The 26327-nt window shown below is 51.1% G+C and overlaps 10 protein-coding genes and 1 non-coding gene across 11 annotated transcripts; 7 read left to right on the top strand and 4 right to left on the bottom strand.

Moving 5' to 3' along the window:
• Positions 1-872: 872 nt before the first annotated feature.
• Positions 873-1993, bottom strand: Aspvir_003358 (NmrA/HSCARG family protein; the record flags this gene model as incomplete). The annotated part of the gene is made up of 3 exons (XM_043274943.1): positions 873-1468; positions 1518-1668; positions 1739-1993. 3 exons carry the CDS (start codon positions 1991-1993, stop codon positions 873-875), a joined length of 1002 nt encoding a protein of 333 aa, XP_043130878.1.
• Positions 1994-3498: 1505 nt separating this feature from the next.
• Aspvir_003357 (non-ribosomal peptide synthetase) lies at positions 3499-6582 on the top strand (the record flags this gene model as incomplete). The annotated part of the gene is made up of 1 exon (XM_043274942.1): positions 3499-6582. The coding sequence occupies one exon, from the start codon at positions 3499-3501 to the stop codon at positions 6580-6582; it is 3084 nt and encodes a 1027-aa protein (XP_043130877.1).
• An 819-nt stretch (positions 6583-7401) lies between these two features.
• Positions 7402-8122, top strand: Aspvir_003356 (uncharacterized protein; the record flags this gene model as incomplete). The annotated part of the gene is made up of 2 exons (XM_043274941.1): positions 7402-7404; positions 7460-8122. 2 exons carry the CDS (start codon positions 7402-7404, stop codon positions 8120-8122), a joined length of 666 nt encoding a protein of 221 aa, XP_043130876.1.
• A 2420-nt stretch (positions 8123-10542) lies between these two features.
• Aspvir_003355 (regulator of G-protein signaling domain-containing protein) lies at positions 10543-12387 on the top strand (the record flags this gene model as incomplete). The annotated part of the gene is made up of 4 exons (XM_043274940.1): positions 10543-11156; positions 11210-11335; positions 11389-11472; positions 11529-12387. The coding sequence occupies 4 exons, from the start codon at positions 10543-10545 to the stop codon at positions 12385-12387; spliced, it is 1683 nt and encodes a 560-aa protein (XP_043130875.1).
• An 811-nt stretch (positions 12388-13198) lies between these two features.
• Aspvir_003354 (uncharacterized protein) lies at positions 13199-15109 on the bottom strand (the record flags this gene model as incomplete). The annotated part of the gene is made up of 3 exons (XM_043274939.1): positions 13199-14383; positions 14438-14649; positions 14698-15109. The coding sequence occupies 3 exons, from the start codon at positions 15107-15109 to the stop codon at positions 13199-13201; spliced, it is 1809 nt and encodes a 602-aa protein (XP_043130874.1).
• Positions 15110-17489: 2380 nt separating this feature from the next.
• On the top strand, positions 17490-19577 carry Aspvir_003353 (fungal specific transcription factor domain-containing protein; the record flags this gene model as incomplete). The annotated part of the gene is made up of 2 exons (XM_043274938.1): positions 17490-18524; positions 18579-19577. The coding sequence occupies 2 exons, from the start codon at positions 17490-17492 to the stop codon at positions 19575-19577; spliced, it is 2034 nt and encodes a 677-aa protein (XP_043130873.1).
• A 476-nt stretch (positions 19578-20053) lies between these two features.
• Positions 20054-21112, top strand: Aspvir_003352 (Ldh family oxidoreductase; the record flags this gene model as incomplete). The annotated part of the gene is made up of 1 exon (XM_043274937.1): positions 20054-21112. The coding sequence occupies one exon, from the start codon at positions 20054-20056 to the stop codon at positions 21110-21112; it is 1059 nt and encodes a 352-aa protein (XP_043130872.1).
• A 74-nt stretch (positions 21113-21186) lies between these two features.
• Positions 21187-21996, bottom strand: Aspvir_003351 (SDR family NAD(P)-dependent oxidoreductase; the record flags this gene model as incomplete). The annotated part of the gene is made up of 1 exon (XM_043274936.1): positions 21187-21996. One exon carries the CDS (start codon positions 21994-21996, stop codon positions 21187-21189), a length of 810 nt encoding a protein of 269 aa, XP_043130871.1.
• A 781-nt stretch (positions 21997-22777) lies between these two features.
• On the top strand, positions 22778-23257 carry Aspvir_003350 (uncharacterized protein; the record flags this gene model as incomplete). Its single annotated transcript, XM_043274935.1, has 2 exons — positions 22778-22927; positions 22982-23257. The coding sequence occupies 2 exons, from the start codon at positions 22778-22780 to the stop codon at positions 23255-23257; spliced, it is 426 nt and encodes a 141-aa protein (XP_043130870.1).
• Positions 23258-24240: 983 nt separating this feature from the next.
• Positions 24241-24360, bottom strand: Aspvir_r0034. The gene has a single exon (XR_006253223.1). It is a non-coding gene; the product is annotated as a 5S ribosomal RNA (ribosomal RNA).
• Positions 24361-25267: 907 nt separating this feature from the next.
• Positions 25268-26233, top strand: Aspvir_003349 (NAD-dependent epimerase/dehydratase family protein; the record flags this gene model as incomplete). Its single annotated transcript, XM_043274934.1, has 1 exon — positions 25268-26233. One exon carries the CDS (start codon positions 25268-25270, stop codon positions 26231-26233), a length of 966 nt encoding a protein of 321 aa, XP_043130869.1.
• Between the last annotated feature and the right edge of the window lie 94 nt (positions 26234-26327).

Below are 26327 nucleotides of genomic sequence, written 5' to 3'. Positions count from 1 at the left end.
GACTGGTCTGAGCGGATGTACCAATGCAGTTGAAGTTGAAACAACAAGTCTGCTATATACCAAGATGGGAAAGGCCATGTTGGTACGGTCACAGTGCAGAGAAATTGGACAATCACAGCCAAGCCTCTATGGTGAATACACTATGGGAGGTTCAAACACTAAACGGGTTGGGGGTGGTCTGCCGCCGTAGACTGGCTTAAAATACAGTGGTCCGGCATCCGTGGAACCTGGTACGGTATATGTCTTCGAAAGGGATGACTCCCACTGCTGTAGGGGTGGAGATACCTCTCAAGATCGGTTCTCGCACTTCGCAGCCATCGCTCAGCCTTGAAATCGTCGAAGTGGAGCGGACAATAGTCTATAAGCTAATCAAATTCTGCGTTGAGGAAGAGTATGATCAAATAGGCTCGAATCCAAGGAAAGGGATAACTCCCCCACCTGGGATATAATAAAGAACCCACTTGCAATCCCTCGAGAGGAACCACACGAGGCAGCGGCCCAGAAAGTGCTGCCCATATCCGATGCGCCTCCTTGAGGATTCCATTCTCTTCGAGGTTCTTGGAGGTCCACAGATCCGACTCATCCAGCTCGTCCTTGGCTTCTTTTCTATCATTGGATTCTGCCTGAATTTATTTACTTGTGATTGGAGGACTTACACGTAGGAATCATGACAGACAACCCGTCCTAGAAAACTAGTGGTGCGGCTAGATTGGTCGATGGTGGGGGTCATCGAAATACTACTAGGTCTAGTCCACGTATGGTGGCTGGGCGTGATTCGACGTACGTGTATGCTGTGTCAATGACGTGACTTCGAGTTTGATTGGAGGCTTGCTAGGGAAACGATCTTTTTGCTCAAGCCTCGCCAGGATGGACTACTGAAACTGAAAGCGCTTTCGGAACCATTCCTCTACTGTCATCAACTTGTGTTCCTCCCTGGGCCACCCCAGTGCCAATGCAGTGACCAACTTCAGTGTACCAGCAGTCTCTGTCTCTGACGGCTCAGGCCCAAAGTAATGTCCCTCGTTGTTCTGCGTGAAACCAAACATCATTTTCGTGTCCTCCAACTCAGGGATCCCGTGGGTATCAAAGTCTTCCCAGGAGGGCAGCGGCTGGAAACGGCATTTCCGCCCGCTCAGTTTCTCAAAAGCTGATACAACATGCTCAAAGCTGCAAATATCACTGCAGCCGTGGATGACCTGGCCATTCCACCGAACAGGATCAAGAAACATGCCCTGCACAATGTCCCCAAAATCATCAGAAATGCTGATGAAGGGGATTTCCTCCTTCCCGCCCCATTTGGGGGCAACAAACGTGAGATATCCTTCGGAATCTGGCAAATGGGGGAAACCGCCGAAGAGGGGTCCGATCTCCTTTATCAGGAAGTTTTCTAGAAACCAGGCTGCGCAGATGAAGCTGACGGTTTCAAAACGGTCTATAGTACGGGCGTATTGTTCGACTTTATACTTCACTGTCCGAGCTTAGTTACGATATCAAGGTCAGAGGATGGGGCTACGCACTGTCTGCGGCATTCATTTTGATCTTTCCCCCGGTAAGCTTGTAGCAGTCTGGGCCAGTGCTAAAGATCAAATGACGGATTCCGGCTTGGGCGGCTGCGTCCACGATCGTTTTGCCCATGTCGAATTCTGTGGGACCATCGGGTTTAAATGCCTGAGCGAGAAGTATTATGAGAATGGGGCAATCTAACACACATCCACAGAAACGACAACCGTTGACATACCTTATTATCTGAATTAATATTCACGAAAGCGCCCCAGGAGCCACGGAAGGCTTCCACCATTGACTCGCTGTTGAAACCATTCGCTTGGTGGATTTGCGCACCCTGAGAGGCCAGTGCCTGGCTGGCAGCTGAACTGGGATTTCGAGTGAGAGCGCGGACCTTGAAGGATGGGTTCTTGAGGAGCGATCTGGCAACAGCACCGCCTTGGTTGCCAGTCGCTCCAAAGACTGTGATGAGGGGAGTAGAGCTGGTCATGACTGTAATCGACAGAGGATCGGAATATTGCACAAGTGTGAGATGGATGTGGTTGACGTCGAGCGAGATTTATCAAGGGAGGTAGGTTATGCATGAAAGTAGCGTTGAGGGTCTTTCTCCGAGTTATCCTGCCACTTAGGATTCTTGCTGCAGTGGCAGTTTCCTATATGCCCAAATGTGGATCATGACGAGAGCCATTCAAGGTGATGGCCTATGTTATATGCAGCCGAGACTGTATGCAGTGGACATGACATACAGGAAGCATGATACAAGCATGATATAGTTCCGCCAGGCATTGTCACATGTGCTTTTTCTTGGGTTAGTGATACAGAGTCACCCCCTGGGAGTACAGAACACCTGAATATCAAGTAGTAATGCCCTACTGCTGAGCCTAAAGCGCAGATCACATGTGTGGTGGAATCCATTTTCATAGTGGGCACATGCCTGTCACTTGCCCGATTGGGTAAGGGAGGTGTCACTAGAACCTAGGGGGTGTCACTGTATCACTGCAGAGTGAAAATAAGTTATAATAAATAAGCTTGTGATAGCGGCCTACTGACGTTGCTGTCTGAAGCTTCCACTGCTACCGTCCCGAAACGGACTATTGCCTTCGTCTGGTTCCTGACAAAACACTTACACTTTGATTCCTGGAGCGGCCTGTCGCGTCAGGGCGAGCCTACGGGCTCCTTATGACCAAGTTTCGGACTTGGTAACCCCTTGCCTATAGTAAGAATCACGTTTAAGATACCATTGTCTTGAAGTGCACCAGGTACGGATATATAAGGCGATAGACCGGCACTATCAGGACCATACTGACGATTTCATTCGGCTCAAAACTAGAGTAGGATTAGTATAGGGCTCCTAATCCTTCTGGCATGCAATACCTCTGTGCAAGGGGCTCACATGCTTTTTGATCTTTTACCCCTGCATAGGAATGGACCAAGGATTTCACAAACAGGTCGAGAGTTATACAGCACCTTCCCAGCATAGCAGTGGCCGTTCATGGCTGTGAGCTGGAAAGATGCCATGGTAATCGCCAGATTGCAAGACCTAGAGAGTTAACCGACTTAGGCGATACCATCAACATCTTGGGGAGTCTTGACTTTACGCCGTCCCTCTGCCTTCGTTTTGCTCTACTTCAACGGCGCGAGCTTTGGACCGCGGCAATATCTCGCATGCTCAAATCCATGGTTCCACCAGAGAGCTTTCCATTACCAGGTGCGCGCATACCTATTCGGCAAGTCTGTGCAACTGTCCCTCCTCGTACACATTGCAAAGCATGATGCAAGCAACCTAGCATTGAAGCTGTTATTTATGTCAAGCACACTGGCAGGCCAGCTTTACCTCGGTAAGCAGCACTTCGGCCCTCATGCGTGGGTCATGGAAGGGACAAAATGAAGCCGTTCATGAACCATAGGTTTGCCTCCAAGTCAGAGAGATGGAGAAGCTTCGACCTGTGTCTCATTTCTCGACAGAACTCTCTCGTTCTCATTCGACATTAGATAATGGGCTCAATAACTCCATCAGTCTCCGAGTACGATGTGGCCGTCTCCCGAGACGAAGGGTTGGCTCAACTCTTCTATCAACGGATGGTCGAGGATCCCTCCGCCGTGGCAATTGTCGATGAACAGGGCGAGAGCCTGACATACGAAGCACTACATGAGAGAGCCATTGAGCTGGCGCAGGCTCTAACCCGGGAAGCGTTCGATGTGGAGGAACGAGTCGGCATTGTCGTTCAGCATGGGCTCTGGGACGCCGTCACACAGGTGGCCATCATCTACGCGGGAGGGACGTGTGTCCCTCTCGATCCTCTCTTGCCCGACCAGCAGATTATCAACCGACTGAAACGATTAGGCACCCGGTATGTCCTCGTGGACGAGGCCAACAGCAAGCGGAATCTCCCCTTTGCCTTACTGCCTGTTGAGCTGCGACCTGAACTCCGCAAGCCATTCTCTACCCTGGCGGCGCAGTTTCCCCTCCCGACGACCATGGCCCACTGTACACACCTGATCCACACATCCGGCACAACCAGCGAGCCCAAAGCCGTACAGATCGCCGCTCGCTCCATCGTCCATGTGGCGCATCACGCACCCTACGAACCCGTCCACAAATCCGACGTGGTGGGCCACGGCAACAACACCAGCTTCGACGTGGCCCTGTTCGACATCTGGGCCGCCCTCGTCCGTGGGGCTACTATCGGGGTGCTCAGCAAGTCCACTCTTCTGGATGTTCCCGCCATGGCCGCCGCTATCTGCCAGCTGGGCATCACCATCATGGCTATTACTGCGCCCTTGGTCAACCTGGCGGCAGCAACGTGTCCCACAACATTCCAACCGCTCCGGGTAGTCCTCATGGGCGGCGAGACGGTTAATCTCCGCGCAATGGAGGCGATTCTGGCCGCTGGGCCACCGGAACATCTCATGAACGCCTACGGGCCCACGGAATGCTGCGTCTACTGTCTCACCCACGAGATCACAATGGATGATGTGGAGGCAGGTAAAGTTGGCATTGGCAAGCCCATCGGCCGCAATGTCTGTTGCGTGTGTGACGATGAGGGTCGTCCTGTCCCCGAGGGCGAAGAGGGCGAGTTGCTGGTGGGCGGGCCGGGCGTGTCGCCGGGATATGTTGACCAGCCTGACAAGAACGCGAAGCCCTTCATCTATGTTGCTGGACTGGTCGATCCCGGGTGTAGTGGGCCATACCGGATGTATCGCACTGGGGATATGGTGCGGCTTCGTCGTGACGGACATCATGACTTCCTGGGTCGTCGGGATCATCAGGTCAAGGTTCGAGGTTACCGGGTCGAGCTGGCGGCGGTTGATGCCGCACTGATGAAGACGGGCCACTTCTCCGAGGGGCTTTCTATGCCAATAGACGCGACGGAGGACGGGGCGGGTTCGACGCTCGTGGCCTTTGTTGTCCTTCAGGCTAACGCCACTCACGATGCCGTGGCGGACGCGATGAAGACGCTTCGTGCGACATTGCCAGACTACATGGTGCCGCATATTGAGGTCATCTCGGAAATGCCACTGAATGCGCACGCAAAAGTGGACCGCAGGAAGCTGGCAGAGATGTATCACCAGCGCCGGAAGAAGCATATCTGCGCTCTTCATGGGAAGACCAGGGGTATGAGTACGCGTGAGCACCTGGCCCATCTCTGGGCCACCATCCTGGCCACCCCCGTTCTTGAATATGCAGATGAAGACGACTTTTTCGCCCTCGGCGGCACCTCCCTTCAGGCCTCATTACTAATCAGTCGCATCCGGCAGCAGTTTCGCACGGGAATCTCTCTTCTCACGCTGTATGACCACTCTACGCTGGGCTTGCTTGCCTCCGTCATCGACCGCCACAGGGGATCAACCATGGCGACAGTGCGCAATGAGCGCTCCCTGTGGCTTGCAGACACCAAGCTGGCGGATAGCCTTCAGCTCCCGCTCGGGCCGGTCATTGACTGGCGCCGGGATACCGAAGGCCGTGTTTTCCTGACGGGCGCCACCGGGTTCGTCGGAGCGTTCATGCTGGCGGATCTGCTGAAGATGCCCGACGTGCATCAGGTAGGCTGCCTGGTGCGCGCCATTGATATTGCCACTGGCCTACAGCGCCTGCAAGCCGCCTTACGCAAATACGACCTCTGGCACGATACGTTTCTGCTCAAGCTTCTCCCTCTCTGCGGCTCGCTAGAGGACCACTGGCTTGGCCTCGGCGAGCAACGCTTCGGTGAGATCGCCAACTGGGCCAGTGTCATCTTCCACCTCGGCGCGCGCGTCAACTACACCCAGCCCTACTCTCTCCACCGTCCGGCCAACATTATCGGCACGCTCAACGTCGCCCGTCTTGCCGTCACCGGCCGCCTCAAGGGTCTCCACTACTGCTCCAGCATCTCCTGCTACGGCCCCACCGGGTTCGTGACCGGCGCCAAGTTCATCTACGAAGACGCGCCTCTCCTCCCGCATCTGGACGCCCTTCCCTACGACCACGGCTACGCCCAGAGCCAATGGGCCGCCGACCAACTCCTCCAACGCCTCGTGGGCCGCGGATTCCCCATCGCCGTGTACCGCCCCGGCTTCGTGACAGGCGACCACCCGACGGGAGCCTGCAACCCGGACGATTTCTTCAGCCGGTTGATCCGCGCCAGTCTCGACCTGGGGGCGTACCCGGCCCTCCCCAACCAGCGCAAGGAGTTCGTCCCTGTGGACTACGCAGTCACTGCCATGCTGCACATCTCCTCCAGCATGTCCTCTCTCGGCCACGCTTTCCATATCCTGCCCCAGCGATCAGCGTCAGTCGACATGGACGGGGTGATGGAGTTGTTGAGCCAGGCGCGGGGCGCGGTGATGCAGCGAGTCAGCTACAGCGAGTGGATTGAGCGGCTCTCGGCGAGTGCGCATGCAAGTCTCCAGCCGTTACTTCCCATGCTGGCGGAGAAGGTGCACAAGGGCCTGAGTCGATGGGAACTGTACGAGAATATGCCCACGTACGACGATACCAACACGAGGCGGGCATTAGCCACCTATCCAGGAGGGTTACAGTGTCCGCCTTTTGACTGTGCGTTGATGGAGAAGTATGTTGATTATCTGTTTAATTGCTAGTACGTTGTTAAGGTCTGTGGTCGGTTCATCTTGCAAACTGGTATTGCTTAGGTTGGATTTATGTTGTTGGGTAACACTCCCCAGAGCTAGTTGAATATATTGGAACACTACTGGTGTATTATGTTCGGGAGAAGAAACAGTAGTAATCCAGAGTACGTGCACAATAGCCAATTGGTGTTTCCTGTGACACCGGAATCTCATGCGACGATATTCAATGCATTCTCTCTAGGTATCCCGGAGCCAGAAGTTCGTCTTGTCCGAAACCATCCGCGACCTGCTTTTGTCCGCGGAAACTTATATGCCATGGAACAAAAATGGTAAGCTCTAATCAGGATCCTGTCTCATACATTTGCTCCTATTCACCTATCTAATGCTAGTTATTTGGAGCTCTGCCGTCCGAAAGAGAAGGAGATGCATTGCGGACGACACTTGATACCACGCCATGGGATCTGAGATACCGCAAACATACTTTCATGCTTAGGACATGAGCCCCGTCTTCTCCAGGTCGAGCGAATGACAGATCGTGGGGTAACAGAAAAGTAAAGCTTATCCCGAATGCCATGACCCATGCCTTGGCCTGTTGACACGCGGGGTCCCCAGAAAGTCCCGGCTCCACTTCGAGCATAAACGAAGCTTGATCCCTTGAAGCCGAGCATTCTAAGACCTATCTCTTCATTTATGTGACCGGTCCTCTAGAACAAGCAAGATGCTCAGAGGAAAATCGCTTCGTGTGGCCCAAGTGCTTCTCACAGTTGTGCCGGCCTTCATCACCTACGGATACAATCAAGCGGGATTGGGACCGCTGGCTACTTTGCAGTCATGGTATTGGCACCAGCAGAATCAAAATGAATAGAATCCATAGACTGACAAATGCAAGGGTCCATGTATTCCCCGAATCGACACGATCAACACCAGCGGCGAGCTCAGGGCCGAAAACTCGACCAAAAAGGGCGCAGTCATCGCGTCTCTGCAGCTCGGGGCACTCGTGGGCGCCCTCTCGTGCATTTCCTTTGGTGATCGGCTTGGCCGGCGCAAGACCATCTTCCTGGCTGCCATCATCGCCATTATCGGCCAGCTGTTGCAGACCTCATCGTACGGCATCATTCAGTTTACCCTGGGCCGGGTGATTCTGGGTATTGGGGTCGGGCAGCTGAGCGCCACGGTCCCAGTGTTCCAGGCCGAATGTAACTCGGCAAAGCATCGTGGGCAGCATGTCGTTGTCGACGGCATATGCATGACTCTGGGGTTTGTGCTGTGCAACTGGATCGACTTTGGCTTTAGCAAGACATCGGGTGAAACCCAATGTCGGGTCCCACTGGCCCTGTCCTTTCTCTTCCCGCTAACTATCCTGGCGACCGTCTTCTTGCTGCCGGAATCGCCGCGGTGGCTTGTGCTGGTCACCCGCCGCGATGAGGCGGTCCACAGCCTTGCAGCCTACAAGGGCCTCAGGGTGGACGACGAGGCCGTCCAGACAGAGATTGCAAGCATCGAGTCATCGTTGGAAATTACCGAATTATTCATAGTAAGGCTCTTAATCTAACGTATCTTGCCCCCCAGTTTGAAGTCTAGCATTTCATTAAACCCCAAGCCCAACGGCCATACGTAGATGTTACCCACGGAGAGAGTCCAGCATTCTCTACGGACTGCTCACAAAACCAACAAGAACTTCACTAATCTCATCAACCGGCTCTTTAGCCATATTCCGAGACATGACCTGCTCACCAGTACAATCACCACCTGCGGCGACGACACTTGAGGAGTGGACATAATCCACAAGCCCGAAAAGGGAATGAAACGCGCCAGGCGGAGGTGGCGCTTTCGGGGTCGCCCGAAGGGGCATCCAGCGTGCAAGACACACTGAGGATCTGGCTGAGCAAACTCTGCTGGGTTCGCCTGGCTCGCAGAGTGAAAGCAAGTTTGATTTCTGCTACTTGCCGAATGCAAAGGATGTCTCGCAACCGAGGATGGCAATTCGCAGTCCATCTCTCTCGTTCCATCCTAAATCAGGGCCCACCGGGGCCATCGTTGCTGAGGGGGCCATTATAAGGGAATAGTCGTCGAGCTCAAGCAGGAATTGGTCTTCTGGATATATCTACATCTTGAGCTTCGCTTTCAAATAATGGGCAGTGACGTGGTCACAGCAGGGATGGGAGGGGATTCACCAATCAAAACAACACTACGAGATGCAAGCCATGCATAAACCGCCTCACCACACCGCAGGAACGGCCAGATGGAGTGAGATCGACGCTAATGGTCTAATGTAGTGGAGTAGGAGACTCAGCGGATCGATGACTTGCATTTTCAAAACCCGGTTGAGTCGTACAGTGGGGTGTCATGGTCATTCACTAAAAGGAAGGATATTCCTCGGAATTCTGATCTGACCGGGTGGCTCAATATCTAATTGCTTTTATATTAGGATTTAATCAAAACATCTTCTGGTTGCTGAGGATTAAGTCTTCATTAGATCAACGCAAATCTTTCCTTTCGTGTCCAAAGCGGGAAGACGGCCTGGAGACTGCTTCGTGGGCTGCCAGCGTCTTCTTAGCAGCCGATCCTTGGCCATTCTACTAGTCCTACTGATCAGTATCTAGTGAATAGACGGATAGAGCGACATGTTATACGCACAGTGGCACTGTGAGAGATGCATTCAAGGCTACACCCGAGAGTTACGGACGCTGCGAATATTTAGGGACCACTCCAGACAACCGGAATTTCTCACTCACATCGTCGAGTTAAACATGATCGCACCAATGCATGATATGACCAGGTTCTGGGGATCTTGAGCCGGTATTGTGGCTTCTTCCCCTGAGTATCGTCTATTTAATATTTATCATTTCTCTACAGTTTTCTTTAACTTACATCTCACGAGTCACGACATCCCGCTAGCTCGACATGTAATCCTTCAAAGGATTCATAGAGTTTGTTGCCAAGAACTTGGAAAGTTGGCTGGGAGAAGTGAGTCAGAACTAGAGTGGCCAGCTGCAAAGATGATAATACGTACAGTTGGGGCAGATATCGCGCCATAACATCATCCTTGTCCATATGACCTGCATGAGAGGGCGAGTTGCATCCCAAGCGGCGACAAGCATATGATCCACCTATTGGATATCAAACAGCGCTTCTTGTCGGGGTTTGTGCATACGACCTTGCAGGCAATTTCCGATGCATCAGGCAATCTTCCTTGAAGATCAGGGGAATGCTGACGAAATGGAAGGGAAATCGTGGGCAGGAACGCACCAAAGCAAAGCTTTCTCGGCCTCTCCAAGTTACCGAGATGTGCATGATAAGTGGGCCCCAAGAGAGCTTCCTATCTACATCTAGCTCTCTACTAACTTCAAGGCTACCAAGGATGTTTCCCGGTTTTCCCGCGAGTCTCTCGGCCTATGCCGTACGGAGTAGGTAGAGAAAGTGGAGCGTAGATTGTGGAACTGGACCGTGGGCAGAAACAAACGATCAGAATTCCAAATAACAATGAAACTAGGCTGTGATTAGTGCAGCGCCGCATGAACTAGCCCATCTCGACCCCCACGATGGAACGCTGCAGAACCAATGGCACGAAGTAGTTCGGCTGATCGTCCTGGGCGACTACCAGCAAAGGAAATAGATCGATATTCAGGCACAGCCCGCCATGAGGGTAGAGAACGTGGCCGCCCTTCGCAGTCTCGTTGCTAGGCTGGGGCCCTGGAGTCGTACGTTCAGTATCTAATCTTGATATGTCGCCATCTTCCCCCCGGTATATGCCTCGTCAACGCCGATCGATCCAGCTTTGTATTAGTACCATGTAAACCGGCAAAGTTTGTTTAACAATGGGTTTCACGTTCCTGCATGGGTCCGCCCTGCGTCTCTTCCGACTAATATCGACAGCCGTCCAGTTCTTCCTTTTCCTCTCTTTCCACCATGTCACTCACTCAGTCACTCACTCACTTTCCTTAATCCTTTGTTTCAACTAAACCGGTCAATATGGGGTCGGAGCTGGGAGTCACGCCCGACTCGAAGCCGGAGCCCGTATACAGTCCGGTAAGCATCTGGTGGGCCACCTGGGCAGGCGTTTGGACAGTCCTCGTCGCCAGTGGCATGGCCTATCTCATCGCTCGTCGGGACACTCCTATTCTGCGCATCCGAGGCCTCGGCCTGTCGCTCTCTGCTATCGTTCTCCTTCATTTGTATTACGCCCCTGTCCAGTTCGGCACCATGATCGGCCCCATCATGCCGGGAGATGCTCAGTTTTGGATCATGGGCACTTTTCTACCCTGCGGAATCGCTCTCTTTCACGCGTCCAACAGTCGTTTCCTTTACGTCGCAAAGCTCCAGGAGAAGTACGTCTACAATGATCGTCGACTCATCGATTTTGGTCCGAACCAAAGGAGAAGCGGCCTGATCGGCCGCTTCAAGCGTCTCGATTACAATACCAGGATCCTAGCTCTCGTTGGAATCGGGATGATTGCCCAGATCCTGCTCACTATCATCATGTGGTTGATTTCGCGCAAGTGGCATCCCACTTGGGGAATTCCAGGCACAGAGGTTACCGGTCCCAAAATGGCCCAGTTATCGGCGATGGGTCGGGGCTGGGAGTGGTATGAAGCACCAGAATCGTACAGTAAGGGAGGGCTACGCTAACACCGTCTAGGTGGCCGAGTATCTTTTGGCAACTGTTTTGGGCCTGGATGTTTGCTCCTATTGTTCTCTGGAAATCTCGCAATATCCGCGACACCCATGGCTGGCGAGTTCAGACCATCGGCTGCGCCATAGCCAAGTGAGTACAGCACCAAAGCCATGTATGCTCCTTCTAATTCACGTCGCGTGCAGTCTCCCCGGTGCTCCCCTGTGGCTCATTTCCATCTACGTCCCTGCGTTTGACAAAGTGAACCAAGTCTGGCTGCCTCCACAGTGGTAAGCGCATGATCAACTCGATCTTCCTCTCCAGCATGTCCCCTAATAAATTGTAGGATATGTCTTTCTATCCTGGTCATGGAAATCTTCACAGTCTTCCTTCCCTGCTGGGAAGTAATGCGCCACCAAGCGCTCCGCAAGGAGACCCTCGACGCCATCGCGCAGTGGGAGGAAAAGAACAAGAAAAACAGCTCAGCCAGCAAATCCCTTGCCGAGACGGCCACTCTGGTCGAATCCATCATGACCGGCGGCAAGTCCACCAACGGCTCCGTCCAGACCAACCACTCTCGCGACAGTATCCTGACCATGGGCGCTCTCGAGTATGCCCTTGAGCGAGACCCCGCTCCTCTCCAACGCTTCTCCGCCCTGAGCGACTTTTCCGGCGAGAACATTGCCTTTTTGACCAGTGTCGCCGAATGGAAAGACTCCTTCCCCAAGACGATCCGGGATAACACCGCCCCTCGGGACAGCAACACGGAGGACTTGATCCGCGAGCGATTCAACCGCGCGTTGCGCATCTACGCCGAGTTCATCAGCGTCACGCACGCCGAGTTCCCCATCAACATCTCGTCTCAGGATCTCAGAAAGCTTCAAGACGTCTTTGAGCGGCCCGCTCGGATCCTGTACGGCGACGAGCTCGAGGTCGATCCCGCCACCCCCTTTGATTCATTCAAGCCACCCGCGTCGCCGACCTATTCGAATAACTCGCAAAAGAAGCTGCAGAGCTCCGTGGGCGCCATTCATGACCGTGTGCAATACTGGGGTGATGTTCCCGAGTCGTTCGGGCCGAACGTCTTTGACGATGCACAGGAGAGCATCAAGTACCTCGTTCTCACCAATACGTGGCCCAAGTTCGTCAAGACCCGGACGGCGTCGATAGACTCGGGCAAAACGATGCATGGGATGAATGTCTGATTTTCTTTACTTTTTGACTTCTCAACCTTTTTTACCTTCTTCTTACCTTCTTCTTACCTTCTTCTTACCTTCTTCTTACCTTCTTCTTACCTTCTTCTTACCTTCTTCTTACCTTCTTCTTACCTTCTTCTTACCTTTTTCCTCTTTCAATTTATGTGTCATTTTTAATGAAGAGATATACCCTATTGATGGATGGCAAAGCCTATGTACATATACCAACCAGTAATGCGATGAACTAATCAACATAGTTATAGTAGCCCTTCATGACGATATCATTCTCAAGTTTGACTGTGATATCGTTGCGGATGGACTCTTGTCGGTCTTCATATACGCCACACATACAAGGCTCTCTCCCAGGCAGATACACCGGGCATCTGTTCTCCCACTAGACATGGTTATGGAAGCAGCCGACGATAACGGATTCTCAATACAGACAGATATCGGACAACTTGGAGCAGTGATGTACGAAGTTATAACAGGGTCTAAGTGTGATTTTGATCTCTTCAAAGATAACGCCCCCGATGATGGTTGAGCAACTTGGCCCCAGCGAACGTCCCTTCCCAGCATAAACGGTCTGTGGGTCGGCCTGATAATTAAAAAATGCTGGACACAAGGAGGGTTTTAGAATGCACATTGTTTACATCAGGCGTTGAGTTCTTTTAACATGGAGAGCACGCTGCCGTCACTGTTTAATAGTTTATGGAGACATATATTCTCTTTATCAAAGCTCACCCACTTTACTAACAAGCCTGGGTTATCTGCTGACTGTCAATTGTCGCATCTTTACGATGGTTACGGTACACATCCATTTCTAGGTACCAGAGTCCGATGCAGTCAGAAAGTTAAAATCAGCGCCATCATGAGCCTGATTCACCTCCCGCTCATAAAGGCCCCAATATCCCCGCTTTGTGAATCTTTTGTTCCAGGAAGAGTCCGCACTCTCTGTTATCTCTTGTTGTCGTCGGGTAATCCTTCGTTGAAGCTCCTCGTCGCTAACCTCCAAGCGCAAGAGACGATTCGCTGCATCAAAAACAATGATATCGCCTGTTTGAATGACTGCGAATGGCGAATCTGGGATAGCCGACTCTGGCGAGACGTGTAAGACGATCGTACCCCCTGCGGTACCCGACATCCGCCCATCCGAGATCCGAAGCATATCTGTCACCCCGCGTGCAGCTAGTTTGCGTGGGATAGGGATCATACCTGCCTCAGGCATACCGGGGTTCCCGATAGGACCTATAGATTTGAGCACAAGTACTGAGTCCGCAGTCACGTCAAGATCGGGGTCGTCGAGTCGTAGCGCAAGGTCTTGAAGGTTCTCGAAGACAACAGCAGGGCCGCTGTGACGGAGTAACCTCTTGTCTTTCGATGTTGAGGCTTTGATCACGGCTCCGTTGGGGGCGACATTGCCTGCAACAACAATCAAAGAGGAGCACGGGTGCAGGGGGTTGGAAAGAGTCCGGATGACTTGGCGAGAATACTCAAAGTCACGAAAAGAGCTCCGGTCCAGCACCTCACCAAGCGTGTCTCCTGTAATGGTCTTTGCTGAAAGGTGGAGCAGGGGTCTAAGGCGATGCAGGAGGCATAACATGCCGCCAGCGTTATGGAAGTCAGTCATATAGTTATTACCACTTGGTTTTAGATCAATCAGAAGGGGAATATGTCGCCCTATGTCGTCGAAGGTCTTTAAGCTGATTGATCCCTTGATACGAGGATGACGGTTAACGATTGCCATCAGGTGAATCATGGCGTTGGTAGATCCTCCGATAGCCTGGAGGACAACAACGGCATTGTAGATCGATTCGACAGATAGGAGAGTCTGTGGTGTTCTTTGATTTATCGCAGCAGCTACGGCATTGGCGCCCGTCTCCTCAGCAATCCGCAGTCTCGCAGCAGATACAGCCGGGGCTGAGGCACCCTGTAACGGGATTAGGCCTAACGCAGCTGAAATGCAGGCCATGGTGCTGGCAGTTCCCATCACTCCGCAAGTTCCAACCTGTTGAAGCAGAATATGAGTCAGATTGCTCAGCAAGCAGTATAGGGAACTAACAGTTGGTGCAAGCTCCTCATTGATAGACGCAATTTCCTCCAAGTCAATAGTTCCTGCCCGGTAAGAGGCCCAGTTGTTCCGGCAGTCGGTACAGGCACCTATTCTCTTCCCTCTATGACTTCCTGGCATCATAGGTCCTGTCAAAAGAGGCAACACGGGCTTGTTCGCAGATATACCTCCCATAATCTGCGCGGGGACCGTCTTATCGCAACCTACGGACCATCAGAATCTCGCTGCGAGGAAGGGACTGAAAAGCGTACCCCCAATCATTATGCACGCGTCAACGGGCTGCGCGCGAATCATCTCTTCGGTATCCATACTCATGAGATTGCGCAGAAACATGCTTGTGGGGTGCGAGAACCCTTCATGCAAGCTTATCGTTGGGAAGTCAATAGCTATTCCCCCATTTAGATGAATGCCACGCTTAGCAGCTTCCATCAGTTGGGGAGCGTTGCCGTGGCAGGGATTGAATCCGGACCCCGTGTTGATAATACCGATGATGGGTCGAGAGAGAGCATCCTCCGAATACCCCAATGCTTTAATAAAAACCTTGCGCAAGAAGAGCGAAAAGTGAGCATCCCCGTACGATGTCAGCCCTTGTCGCATCCCTGTCGTAGAAACAATTGGTTCCTGGAGCTCATAGTCCCGCCTCGCTCGATCGTGCATCTCCATAGTTTTGTGACGGACAATGACGGTTAAATTCAGATATCTTTAGTTGACTTCTGGTCGTAGCCTTTTATTGCCTAGATCAGCGGCTGCGCCTTGATAACGGAAGCAGCCGGATGTCCTCCGTTTCAACGCGCGCGGAAGTGATCCGCTTAGACAAGAACACAAGAAAAGAAAACAGGGCAAAGCTATACAAGTATATCTGAATCAAGCCAGTGGCCGTGGACGGGAAATTAAGCTCAGCTATCTTGCAGCAGCTGGCTGACAATGACATTGCGATGAATATAGGTGCCGAATAAGTGCTGTGGCGGATAGACGTATAGCGATATGACATGAAAAGCAACCTATGATGTAGACCTGAACACTTGTCGGAACTCACCCGCTTTGCGCACACTCCGTCAACCACCAGGGACCTGTGACATGATCAGTAAACTAAGTTGATCCTCTAATATTTATATCTGCTTTTGCACCACATTTTGCCTTGACTCTTTCAAGCATGTTGTATTAAACGTCCCGGAAAAAGAACATTTATCATATACACCCTCAACTCGCAATGACCCTGGTTCATATTGGTCAGTGGCAACTCCAGTATGATAAACATTATGCTAATGTTCACTTACTTTGTCACTCCCAGTTCTGTTCAAATTCCGTCCTGATGTCAGTGAGGAACATAAGAGTACCTTCGTTACCGAACTCAAGAAGTTAAAAAACCTTCCATGTGTCAAATCTGGACGGCTTCTTGTTGGAGGACCCAGCGTCACGGAACCGCTTGAGCGCAGTAAGGGTTTCCAGATCGCCCTCATAAGCTACCACGAGAACCAGGCAGCTCTGGCGGAGTATCAAGCCAGTAATGAGCATCACCGGTATGCACTGATTGATCGCCCATTCAGCGACATTATCTCCTTACTCAAGACTAACCAGGGTATAGAGTAACTTCAACCTATATGTTTCCATACAAAGAAGATTTAGTCCGTTTTGATTTTGAAGTTGATCCTGAAGATGAATATATGTGCTATTTTCTGTTGTGAAGATAGGAAGTCGGACTTACACAGAGGTAATAGATAGCCTATGAATAATGAGTGCCACTGTTGATTCTCCATGTTGCAACAGGCTAGTCTGTTGTCCAAGACCGCGGATCCGTACCGAGTTCTGTTATCATTAGAAATTTATATCGAAGTGACGAATCAATGGAGGTTCGAGCTTTTCCCGATCTAGTGCCCTGTCTCCCTGGGTGATCGATAAACTATTCAATGCAGCGAAAATGAGGCCATCACAAATCATATGATATCGGAGGTTTGATCACTCTGTAGAGAGATATTGCACGACAGAAATTAATGAAATGCAAACATAGGGCCATCAACCCAATTGGGTACCATCCCCGATCACCTGACGCCCAGTTCCGCCTCTGAGACCCGATTCTGGTACTCAGCGACCAAATCTGCTGTCCTCATTAACTATAGTAAATGCCGCTCGAACACTCCATCATCCTGACCTGTAATGCCTTACTGACTTTGATTTAAATTGGCCTCCTTGCCTTTCTTAACTTGCCTAAAGTCATTTTAAAGCTATATATTAGCTTTATAGCTAGTCTTTTTTTTTTTTTCCTTTCAGTGTTGCTTTTCCTTAGCTTCTTGCATTCAAAGCTCCTTGTTAGGAGATGTTATTCTCTTTCACTTTTTAATTAAGCGCCTCTTTTCTTCCTTTTCCTAGTACCTATGTAGCGTTTCTTCCTGCTTAGTATTTGTAGCAAGCTATGATACTTCGCCTTTCTTTGCTTAAAGGCCCTAAGCTTGCTAGATCTTCTTAGGAGAATACAAGATCGTGTTTTCATCCTTTGGAGAATGTAGAAATCGGGCAGTTGGTGGGAACAGGCGTCAGGTGACCAGGGACAGTAAGCGGTAAAATATATCAGCTTCGGTAAGCATCCGACGGGTTTTTCCGCTCAGTGGACAGATGCAGACTTTTTGACTTTGCAAACTTGTGTTCCTTGAAGAAGTGATCACGGTGATGCTGATTAACGCTGGTTATTAGCAAACATACTGTGGACTGTATGTTCCTTTGTTGACCCTTAATATCCCAGATTATCCGTTGAGCTTCTCCCTTGCTTTTATGGAGCAGATGGACTCGCAAAAGAGGGCTCGGAATCGGGCCGCATGCAGGCGTTGTCAGCGACGGAAAATCCGGGTAAGCAAATCCCAAAGTTGCATCATTCATCGAGCTCATTTCGCATACAGTGTGACGGTAATTCGCCCTCCTGCGGTTCCTGTGAAAAGGCAGGTGTTTCCTGCATCAATGATGGAAAGCAGCAAGTCCATCGCTCGTCAGTTTCTCACTCTGAATCGTCCTCCTCAGTCGCGCTGATTATCAGGGAAGATACATTTCCAATATGGAGAATCGAATACAATGGCTGGAGACTATTGTACGAGAGAGATGTTCCGACGTTGACCTACGCCGTGCGCCAGAAGTTCATGTAGGAGCTTTAGATGAGACAACACACGCTGGAACTCCTGATGCACCAGTCGAAAACGAATCCCACCATGGTCAGCCTCCACCACAGCCTTCCCCGCACGAGACAAGGGCCAACATTACTGAGGAAGCTCCCACAAATATTATCCCTCATGAATGGGCAGCTTCGCAAATCATGCCTACGATCAATGCAGTCAATGACGAACCTCAGCAGGCGCATGAGATTGGACTGGTCTCGCTGTCGCCTGGGGGCGATCCTCGGTATATTGGTCCCTCCAGCGGTTACTCCTTTGCGAAGCGAATCCTCTCTAGTGCTGGCTGTCGTGGTAGACAGAAAGCCGCACCGGGAGCCGCTTGGGACTCAACGCACCTATCAGTCGAACTACTGAATACACCAGCCTTACTGCCGCCCCGAAAGGAAAGCGCTATAGCGCTCTCTACGAGATACTTCCAAACCGTCCATCTTCTTCACCCCTTTTTACACGAGCAATCGCATATGAAACTTATTGATCAAGTCTACGCATCACAGGAAGAGAGGCCTTTGGATAACTTCCAAGTCTACATGGTTTTGGCCGTCGGCGCCCTGAATCTATCACGCCAATGCAAGGTACATCTTCCGGTGGAAGGATATTATGCATCTGCATTGAAGTATGCCGATTATGCATGCAATCATGGTTCCATGACTTCCCTTCAATGCCTATTGCTCCTCATGGTGTATGCCTTGTATAACCCGTCCTGCAATATCAACATCTGGAACCTCAACTATCAATGTCTTGCGAGCGTGATTGATCTCGGGCTTCAGCGAGATGTGCGGGCATCTCAGTCCCTCCATATCTCGATATTCGACCAAGAAATGAGGACCCGTATCTTCTGGGTGGTGTATACCTTTGACCGAACAGTGTGCACTATGATGGGTCGACCGATCGGCATCAGAGACGAAGCTTGCGACATAAGGGTAAGCAAAACAAATCTCTTCCGCGTCGAAGTATCAACTAAAGGGAGAATGTAGTTTCCCCTTGCTATATCAGACAGCGATCTTATGAACATCGGTCCTGACCAGCAATACAAGGAATCGCCTTCGCACATGTCGTATTCAATCCATATATTTAGACTGGCCCAACTGATATCTGAAACGAAATACGTTATGCACAGCGTCAACCGTGGCGCGCCTGCCTATGCTTATCCCCAAGTCCGAGATATAGCCGATTGGCAAAAGGATATGATTAAATCTTTACAAGATTGGCATTCGAACATACCACAGCAAGTGAGCGACGTCAACAATGAAGCGCCGCTTTTGTGTAAGATCAAGTATCACGACACAATGATTCTACTATTGCGACCCAGTCCCGGAATACCAAATCCCTCGGACGAAAACCTCGAGCAGTGTTTTGAGCAGGCTATCATGCTGCTTCAGGGATTCGGGGATTTGTACGGAACAGGACATTTACTGTACAGCCGGCTTGATGTGCATTCAATCTTTCTCGGCACGCTTGTCATGCTGTACTGTATTTGGAGGTTACCACAAACAGCGACAAAGATTCCGGTGGACGACCTGATTACCAAATTCAACATCGCACAGAACATTCTGAGCGGCATTGGAGAGCACTGGGCTGAGGCGATTCGAGCTCGCGATTGTATCCATGAATTATCTAGCGTCACGATTCGAAGACTTCTAAAGAGCCAGCCTACCGTACCTGCTACTTCCCAGCCAGTTCAATCATCTATGGCACATACACAAAATGGCCACAGTCATGGTTCTGAACCAGTGTCTCGCCCTATGCTGCAGCCCCATCAACTTGGCACTAGACAAGGACAGCCTTTCTTAGACGTACAAGGAAGCAGCGCAGAGCCCTGGCTTGTCCAACCGCATACAACGTCAGAGGAGGGCGTATCCGATTTCTCAAATATATTCGACGACCTTTTACAAGGGGATTTCCCTGGTTGGAGCGGGGCGTTTGATATTGATGGGCTCATGGGGGAGATATTCAGCCCTAAAACTTCGCACTGAGCATTAGCTGTAGCAGTAAGCACAAGGGTCCTGGGAAGACTATCGCTTAGTGGGAGTGAATCGTGTACTCGCAACATATATCGGCTATGGGCCTTGATGCAGATTTGGATGATTAGACCTCGAGTCTCTTGAAGAAGGCAGATGGGCATAAGTGGCCGCGCTTCAGAGGAGAAGACACGTAGATGATCGATACTCTTACTTCTCCCACCAAAACATGCGAATTTCGGATCTACCTAGTCGGTGGTTGAAATACGGCGTCTTCCCGCGGTCGGAGTCGTTCCGGTGCGCGGATGGCAGCCCGTTCCGTCGTCGCCTTGGAAAGGCAGTCCGCCACAACAAAGAGGTTTACTTACCTTTGCAGTTAAAAAGCACTACATCCACATCCTACTTGGGAACAAACAATTTCTCTGATAGAAGTCAAGGTGCCAAGGCAGGCAACTCTTAAGCCCAAGATTTCTTCGCATCACTTCTCCAAAATGCCCGAAAAAATGCCTCACATCAAACATTCAGACCTCGAGAGGTTCATCCACAAAGTCCTCACAGGCAACGGTGTCCCGGACAAGCATGCTGCCATCGTGGCCAACTGTCTCGTCCAAGCCGACCTCCGCGGCGTGGATACGCACGGCGCAAACCGCATCCCCTCATACATGCAACGCATACGCCAGAAAGTCCTAGACCCCTCGGCATCCCCAGAGCTGCAGCAGATCACACCGATTGCGGCGCTGGTAGATGGGAAAAACACTTTCGGGTTCGTCGCGGCCCATCTGGGCATGCAGCACGCGTGCGAGATGGCGCGAGAATTCGGCATTGGATTAGTCTCCGTCAAGCACTCGAACCATTTTGGGATGTCGGCCTGGCTTGTCCAGCAGGCGATTGATGCGGGGATGATGTCGCTTGTTTTCACGAATTCCTCGCCCGCGCTACCGGTTTGGGGCGGGAAGTCGAAACTTATGGGCGTTTCCCCAATTGCGTGTGGAGCTCCCGCGGGGAAGGAAAGGCCGTTTATCCTTGATATGGCGCCTTCGGTTGCGGCGAGGGGGAAGATCTATAAAGCTCTCCGGCGCGGGGAGAAGATCCCCACAGACTGGGCGCTTGACGCGGAGGGGAAGAGGACGGATGATCCGGCCAAGGCGCTGGAGGGCGTGATGTTGCCGATGGGTGGGCCGAAGGGGTCTGCCCTATCGATTATGATGGATGTGTTTTCTGGCGTGCTTTCAGGGTCGGCGTTTGCGGGGCATGTGACGGGCCCGTATGATCCTTCCAAGCCGGCGGATGTTGGGCACTTCCTGATGGCTATCAGGCCTGATTTGTTTATGAGTTTGGAGGACTTCAAGGACCGGATGGACTATCTGTATCAGCGGGTTGTTGGGTGCGAGAAGATGGCAGGTGCGGATCGTATTTACTACCCTGGGGAGATTGAGCAGATTAACCGTGAGAAGCGGTTGGAAGAGGGTATTCCTTTTACCGAGTCGGAGATACAGAATTTGAATCGGGAGGCGGAGCTGGTGGGGGTGGAGAAGTTGGAGTTTGACTAGAAAGAGCATGAAAGAGAGAGAGAGAGACTCCCATGGTATGAATGACAATGACATGGTTTATGCAATACTCCAAGCTACACCCTCCCGGTGGATGAAGTAATACCCCCATCCACAACCAACTTCTGCCCCGTGATATACCTCGCCTCATCAGACGCCAGAAACAAAACCGCATTAGCAACATCCCAGGCGTCCCCCATCCGTCCCATCGGCACCTGCGTATCCCTCTTCCTCATATATTCCTCCTCATCGCCCCCAGGTGCGTACCGTTTCGCAAGTGCCTTCGTATATGGTGTATAAATCAAGCCCGGCACAACCGTGTTCAACCTCACATTCCTCCCTGCATAAATCACAGCCGTCGCCTTCGTAAACTGCATAATCGCGGCCTTCGTAGCCGAATACGCAACCTGCGGTTTCCCGATGTACCTCATCCCCGCAATACTCGACACATTCACAATCGAGCCCCCAGTCTCCTGCTTCTCCATGATGGGCAGTACAAAATGACACGTCAAATACACGCTCTTGAGATTGACATCAACCTGCTGATCCCATACTTCCTCGCACATCTCTGCCGGACAGCCCGGCTCCGACCTCCCCACATTATTGATGAGGATGTCGATGCGGCCGTGTTTCTGCATGCAGCTGTCCACCAGCGCCTTGACAGACGCGGCGTCAGTAGCATCCGTTTGTTGGATGTCGCATGTGCCGCCGTCAGCCTCTATCCGGGCTTTTGTTCGCTCGGCCGCGGACAAGGTGCGGTTTCCGCCGAAGATGAGGGCACCGTGTTGCGAAAGTTTCGTGGCGATGGCGGCGCCGATACCCCAGCCTTCTGGGGCTGTTTGGCCGAGGCCGATGACAACGGCGACTTTGCCCTTTAAACTTAGCATTGGGGAGACCGGAAATCAAGGGAGTAGAGACGGAAGACTTGGGCCTATGTGTACGGGACTCGCATTTACAAGCTCGAGTTCTGGTTTTAAAACTGCCTGTGCTGTTCATGTGGAACTTTCTTCATATGTTGCGGATCGTTTCCGTCGGGGGGATTCCGTCGGCTATATCCCGTAAGTTCTTCAGACACGCTGTGAAAAATTGGTTTGCTTTATCCCCTGTGATCATCAGGTCCATCTCTGTACCAGCTAAGATTGATGTCATGTTTACTCAGGTTGGCATGGGAGTCATCCGTCAGACGCGACTTACCATCGTTTGCATTGACCTAGTCGATCATCCCAAGATGGATGTCTATATAGATTATAGGGACTCACGTCTTTCAAAATTGAAGTACGCCTGTTATATCCTGAGGGACTCCAGCATACTGACCCTCAGAGAGTCTACCACACCAACCCCTTGCTCCCTGAATCCTGATTCTGTTAATTCTCTTACATAGCGTTCCTTGCGTGGACAATTTCATCTAATATTTTTATTTTTGCCCTCCTCCAAGCCTCGTGCTTTCTGAGAATTGATGGTAAAGGAAGATAGTGGTTAGTGGATAACGCAAGCTATATCTTACTGGCTGACAATTTCTGAACACGATGACACTATTTGAAACCATCGCTGCACCATTGGACTCTAGAACCTCGGTCCACTTAGTAGTTCCATGCTGCGTAAACGGGTCACTGCACATCCAATGGGACCTATAAGATCTATTATCTGGAGCGTTTCTCCAATGTGTCGATGGCAGACTTCCTCCTTCGATTCCATCGAGATGTCGAGCACCACTTCAGCGAATGTGAATGGAAACCGCCCTACGCACAAAACTGCGGGAAGAAAACGAAGAAGAGGCCCAAGCCGCCTACCTGCCAGGACTATGAGACACTTCTTGTTGTAAGTCAATCCTACAAGTCTCAGTTCAATGTCGACATGTACTAAAAAATAAAGAACGAAGAAGGAACGATCAAGGATCACTTGCTTTGCGACTACGTTATGAACAGGAATTGTGATGAACTGGAAAGTCTCAGGAGCAAGCTTGCTACATGCCGCAGAGAGTATGTCGAGCTTGAGGAAAGATATGAGAAGCTGAGCGACGAGCATAGCCAATGCCCTTACTGGCTACAAAGAAGAGAGGACCAGGCTATGACTGCGATGGAGAAACTGGAAGAGATTACACAAGTAGTCGAGGAGGCTGAAAAAGGACAATCTGAGAGCCAAACATGACCCCGGCACGTACTGTCGCTCTCGTTCTAAAAATATAGCGGCTTTCCAAAACCACTTTTGTCTTGTGAAATATCTTCTACCAACAGATAAGTCAATCACGTCCGCCTGGCTATGGCACCCTGACCTTCATGCTGAGAATATCTTCGTTCAACCCGAAAGGCCAGCGGAAGTACTAGGTATGATATTTTGGCAGTCAAGTGAAATACTACCACATTTTGATCATGCTCGCCAGCCTTATTTTCTTGACTACCATGGCCCTCCATCGACAGATCTCTAGCCACCAGCATTTCCAGAGAATTTCGACAAACTCAATCCTGCCGCGCAAGCTGAAGCCTAGGATTTTTATCTAGAAATGTCACTCGCTGTGAGTTTTGTGTAGGATGCCGTTATGGTAGAGGGCAGTTGTCACTCATCTAGTTTCATCTTCATTATTGTTCGGTCCGCGGTCGGTATATAGACAGATTGTTCTTCGCGTAATGGTATATAACTGGGCTACTGGAGACCAGGGCAGCCAAGAGAGTTGATAGTATTGTAAACTTCATATTATAGATAGTGGGAGAACGAATATTATGGTTTTTAGTAGTTTTCTGGGAGTTGAATTCTCAATCCTCTTACTATAATTTTAAGTGAATGATTCGGCATACTTATATGTTGTGTATGGCTGATTTGTGCCTTTTTTCTTGCAGTGTTGTCATCATTATGGAATTATTGTGACAGCCTCTCAATTACCATGCATCTAGTTCTACGCTTCATGCCTTGTCCTTGGAACAAGCAAGATAGCCAACATTGCCAAGCAGAACTCACCACTGCATTTCTTTCTTACAGACTTCTTTTATCTGATCTAGGAATAGCCTTAAGACCTTTAGACCCCTAAGAAAGAAGAGCACATGGAAATTTCACCCTGTTTGCATCTCTCACCTGTAAAAGCCGGCCTTCTCGGGCTACGGAAACAGCATCGAATCCCTCAAAACAAAGAGGAAAAAAACATACGACAGCCAGGATTCGCTGGTGGTCACCCACCCAACTACTAACCGGCCGGCGTGTGGCTTAAGTACGGCTGAGCGGACGGGAAGCCCTGTTTTCCACACCCTATGGTCGTATGTGCTAGAAACATGGGGAAATAAGAAATAAGTTGATTGTTCTGAATAGACTGGACGACATAATAACGATCTTCTCTTTAACCAGCTCAGCAGCGGATTTCCCAAAAGGAATGCAGGTTAGCCATGCCTCTTCCACGCAGGGAAGGGAAGGTAATTAACAGAGTAGCATACTTATCACACAGCTGGATGCAGCACAGGCCCCTTAAGTTATCACAGCCTCTGCTCGTCACTCAAAGAAGACGGCCCTAAAGAGCAAGGTACATACTTGTAACCTGGACAGGTGCTAATGGCCCCTACAGGCTGGACACAGCACCTCTTGCAGTCTTGCCAAGTATGAGATTACTGCAATTTGAGTTGACACTTGAGTTCAAGAAGTAATCTCCCAGGTATGGCTGGATTCCCATGCATGGTAACAGTGCAACACTCATCGCCAGCCTTCATGGCGGTAGTACTTGGCAGTGGTTGTTGGCCTGGCAAACCGACCTGGTGGATAAAGGTTTGCGTTCGAGTGTACCCGCTGACATCCTAGATCGGCAAACCGGTAAGGTCTCGGGCCGGGTCAAGTAGGGACGCGGAGTGAGTAACTATTATTTGTCTTCGGAGTGACACTCCCTACGACAAAGAGAGAGATGTCCAAAACGGGATTCAAACCATCATTATGGTCTATTGTTTAGATTCCGCGGAACTTGAGAGCTATTGACCAGGCCTGACGTCAGGTGCTTACCTGCAGTCGGACTTAAAACCGCAAACCGGGAGAATAGAGCTTTGCGGTTTTTAGTCTTGTTAAGTCCGAATAGAAACATATATGAATCCTAGCTTCGACCAAATCACTCTCGAGCTCTCTGTCTTCTGTATAGGGCATTCTATAAATCAGCATAAATCCTCATTCCATCTCTTCTCCAATTCCAACATGTCGAAAATCCTCATCCTAGGAGCAACCGGATATCTGGGCAAGCACGTAGCCCACAGGCTGGTCCAGTCAGGCCAACACACAGTCTATGGCGTGGCACGTTCACGCGAGAGAGCAGTCCAGCTCGCCCGACAGGAGATAATACCCGTTCTCTGCAGCAACCCGGTCGAAGATCCAGAGCCGTATCTCTCCGTTATCCGCTCCGAGAACATTGACATTGTAGTCGACGTCTCAGGCGCAAACCAGGATTCGTACAGTTTCCTCCAAAATGTGATGCTCATCGGTCAGCAACGGCAAAAGGAATACGGGCGTCACGGCGTGAAAGGACCAAAGCTTGGCTTCATCTACTGCTCCGGGACCTGGGTGCATGGCTCATCTTCCAAAGCCGTTAACGACCTCTCTGTGGTAGATCTGGCACCCTCCCCCGCCCCGGAGCTAGTTGCCTGGCGACTTGATCTCGAAAAGCAGATACTAAACGCGACCGAGGTGCTGGACGTGATGATACTCCGGCCCGCCTTAATTTACGGCAGGGAGCTAGCGATCTGGTCGGCGTTCGTGACGCCGCTTCTCAACGCAGCGAGGAGTGGAGAGAAGACGCCGATTGAGATCCCTTTGGACGCGGATGCAAGACCGGGTCTGGTACATGTCGACGACGTAGCCCGAGCCTTTCAGTGTGCTATTGCGAAGCTCCCTTGCGTCTCCGGAACGGGTGTATACCCCGGTTTTGACCTGGTTACGAGCCAGGAGGGCATGCGCGAGATCTTCGAATCTATGGCTATATGCTGGGGTTTCAAAGGGACGGTGACGCTGAAGGGTGCTGGCGGGGACAAGTTCGCTAAAGCGATGAGTACGACGTTCCGGGGCTCTTCTGCGCGGGCTGAGCAGCTTCTTGGCTGGAGGCCGAGAAGGTTAGGCGGGTTTGTGAATGACATGAATGTTTATGCGGCTGCGTTTGCAGCACAGTGACTTTGACGTCTCCTATTACGTCTTTCATTTCAGGAGGGCTGCGGTTACAATGTCGGGAATTTTGTTATATAAGGACCAAAATACGATTTTGCGC

The sequence above is a fragment of the Aspergillus viridinutans genome, assembly GCF_018404265.1.
Source record: "Aspergillus viridinutans IFM 47045 DNA, scaffold_14, whole genome shotgun sequence".
In the NCBI taxonomy this organism is placed as follows: domain Eukaryota; kingdom Fungi; phylum Ascomycota; class Eurotiomycetes; order Eurotiales; family Aspergillaceae; genus Aspergillus; species Aspergillus viridinutans.
This window is presented reverse-complemented; position numbering and strand designations above follow the sequence as displayed.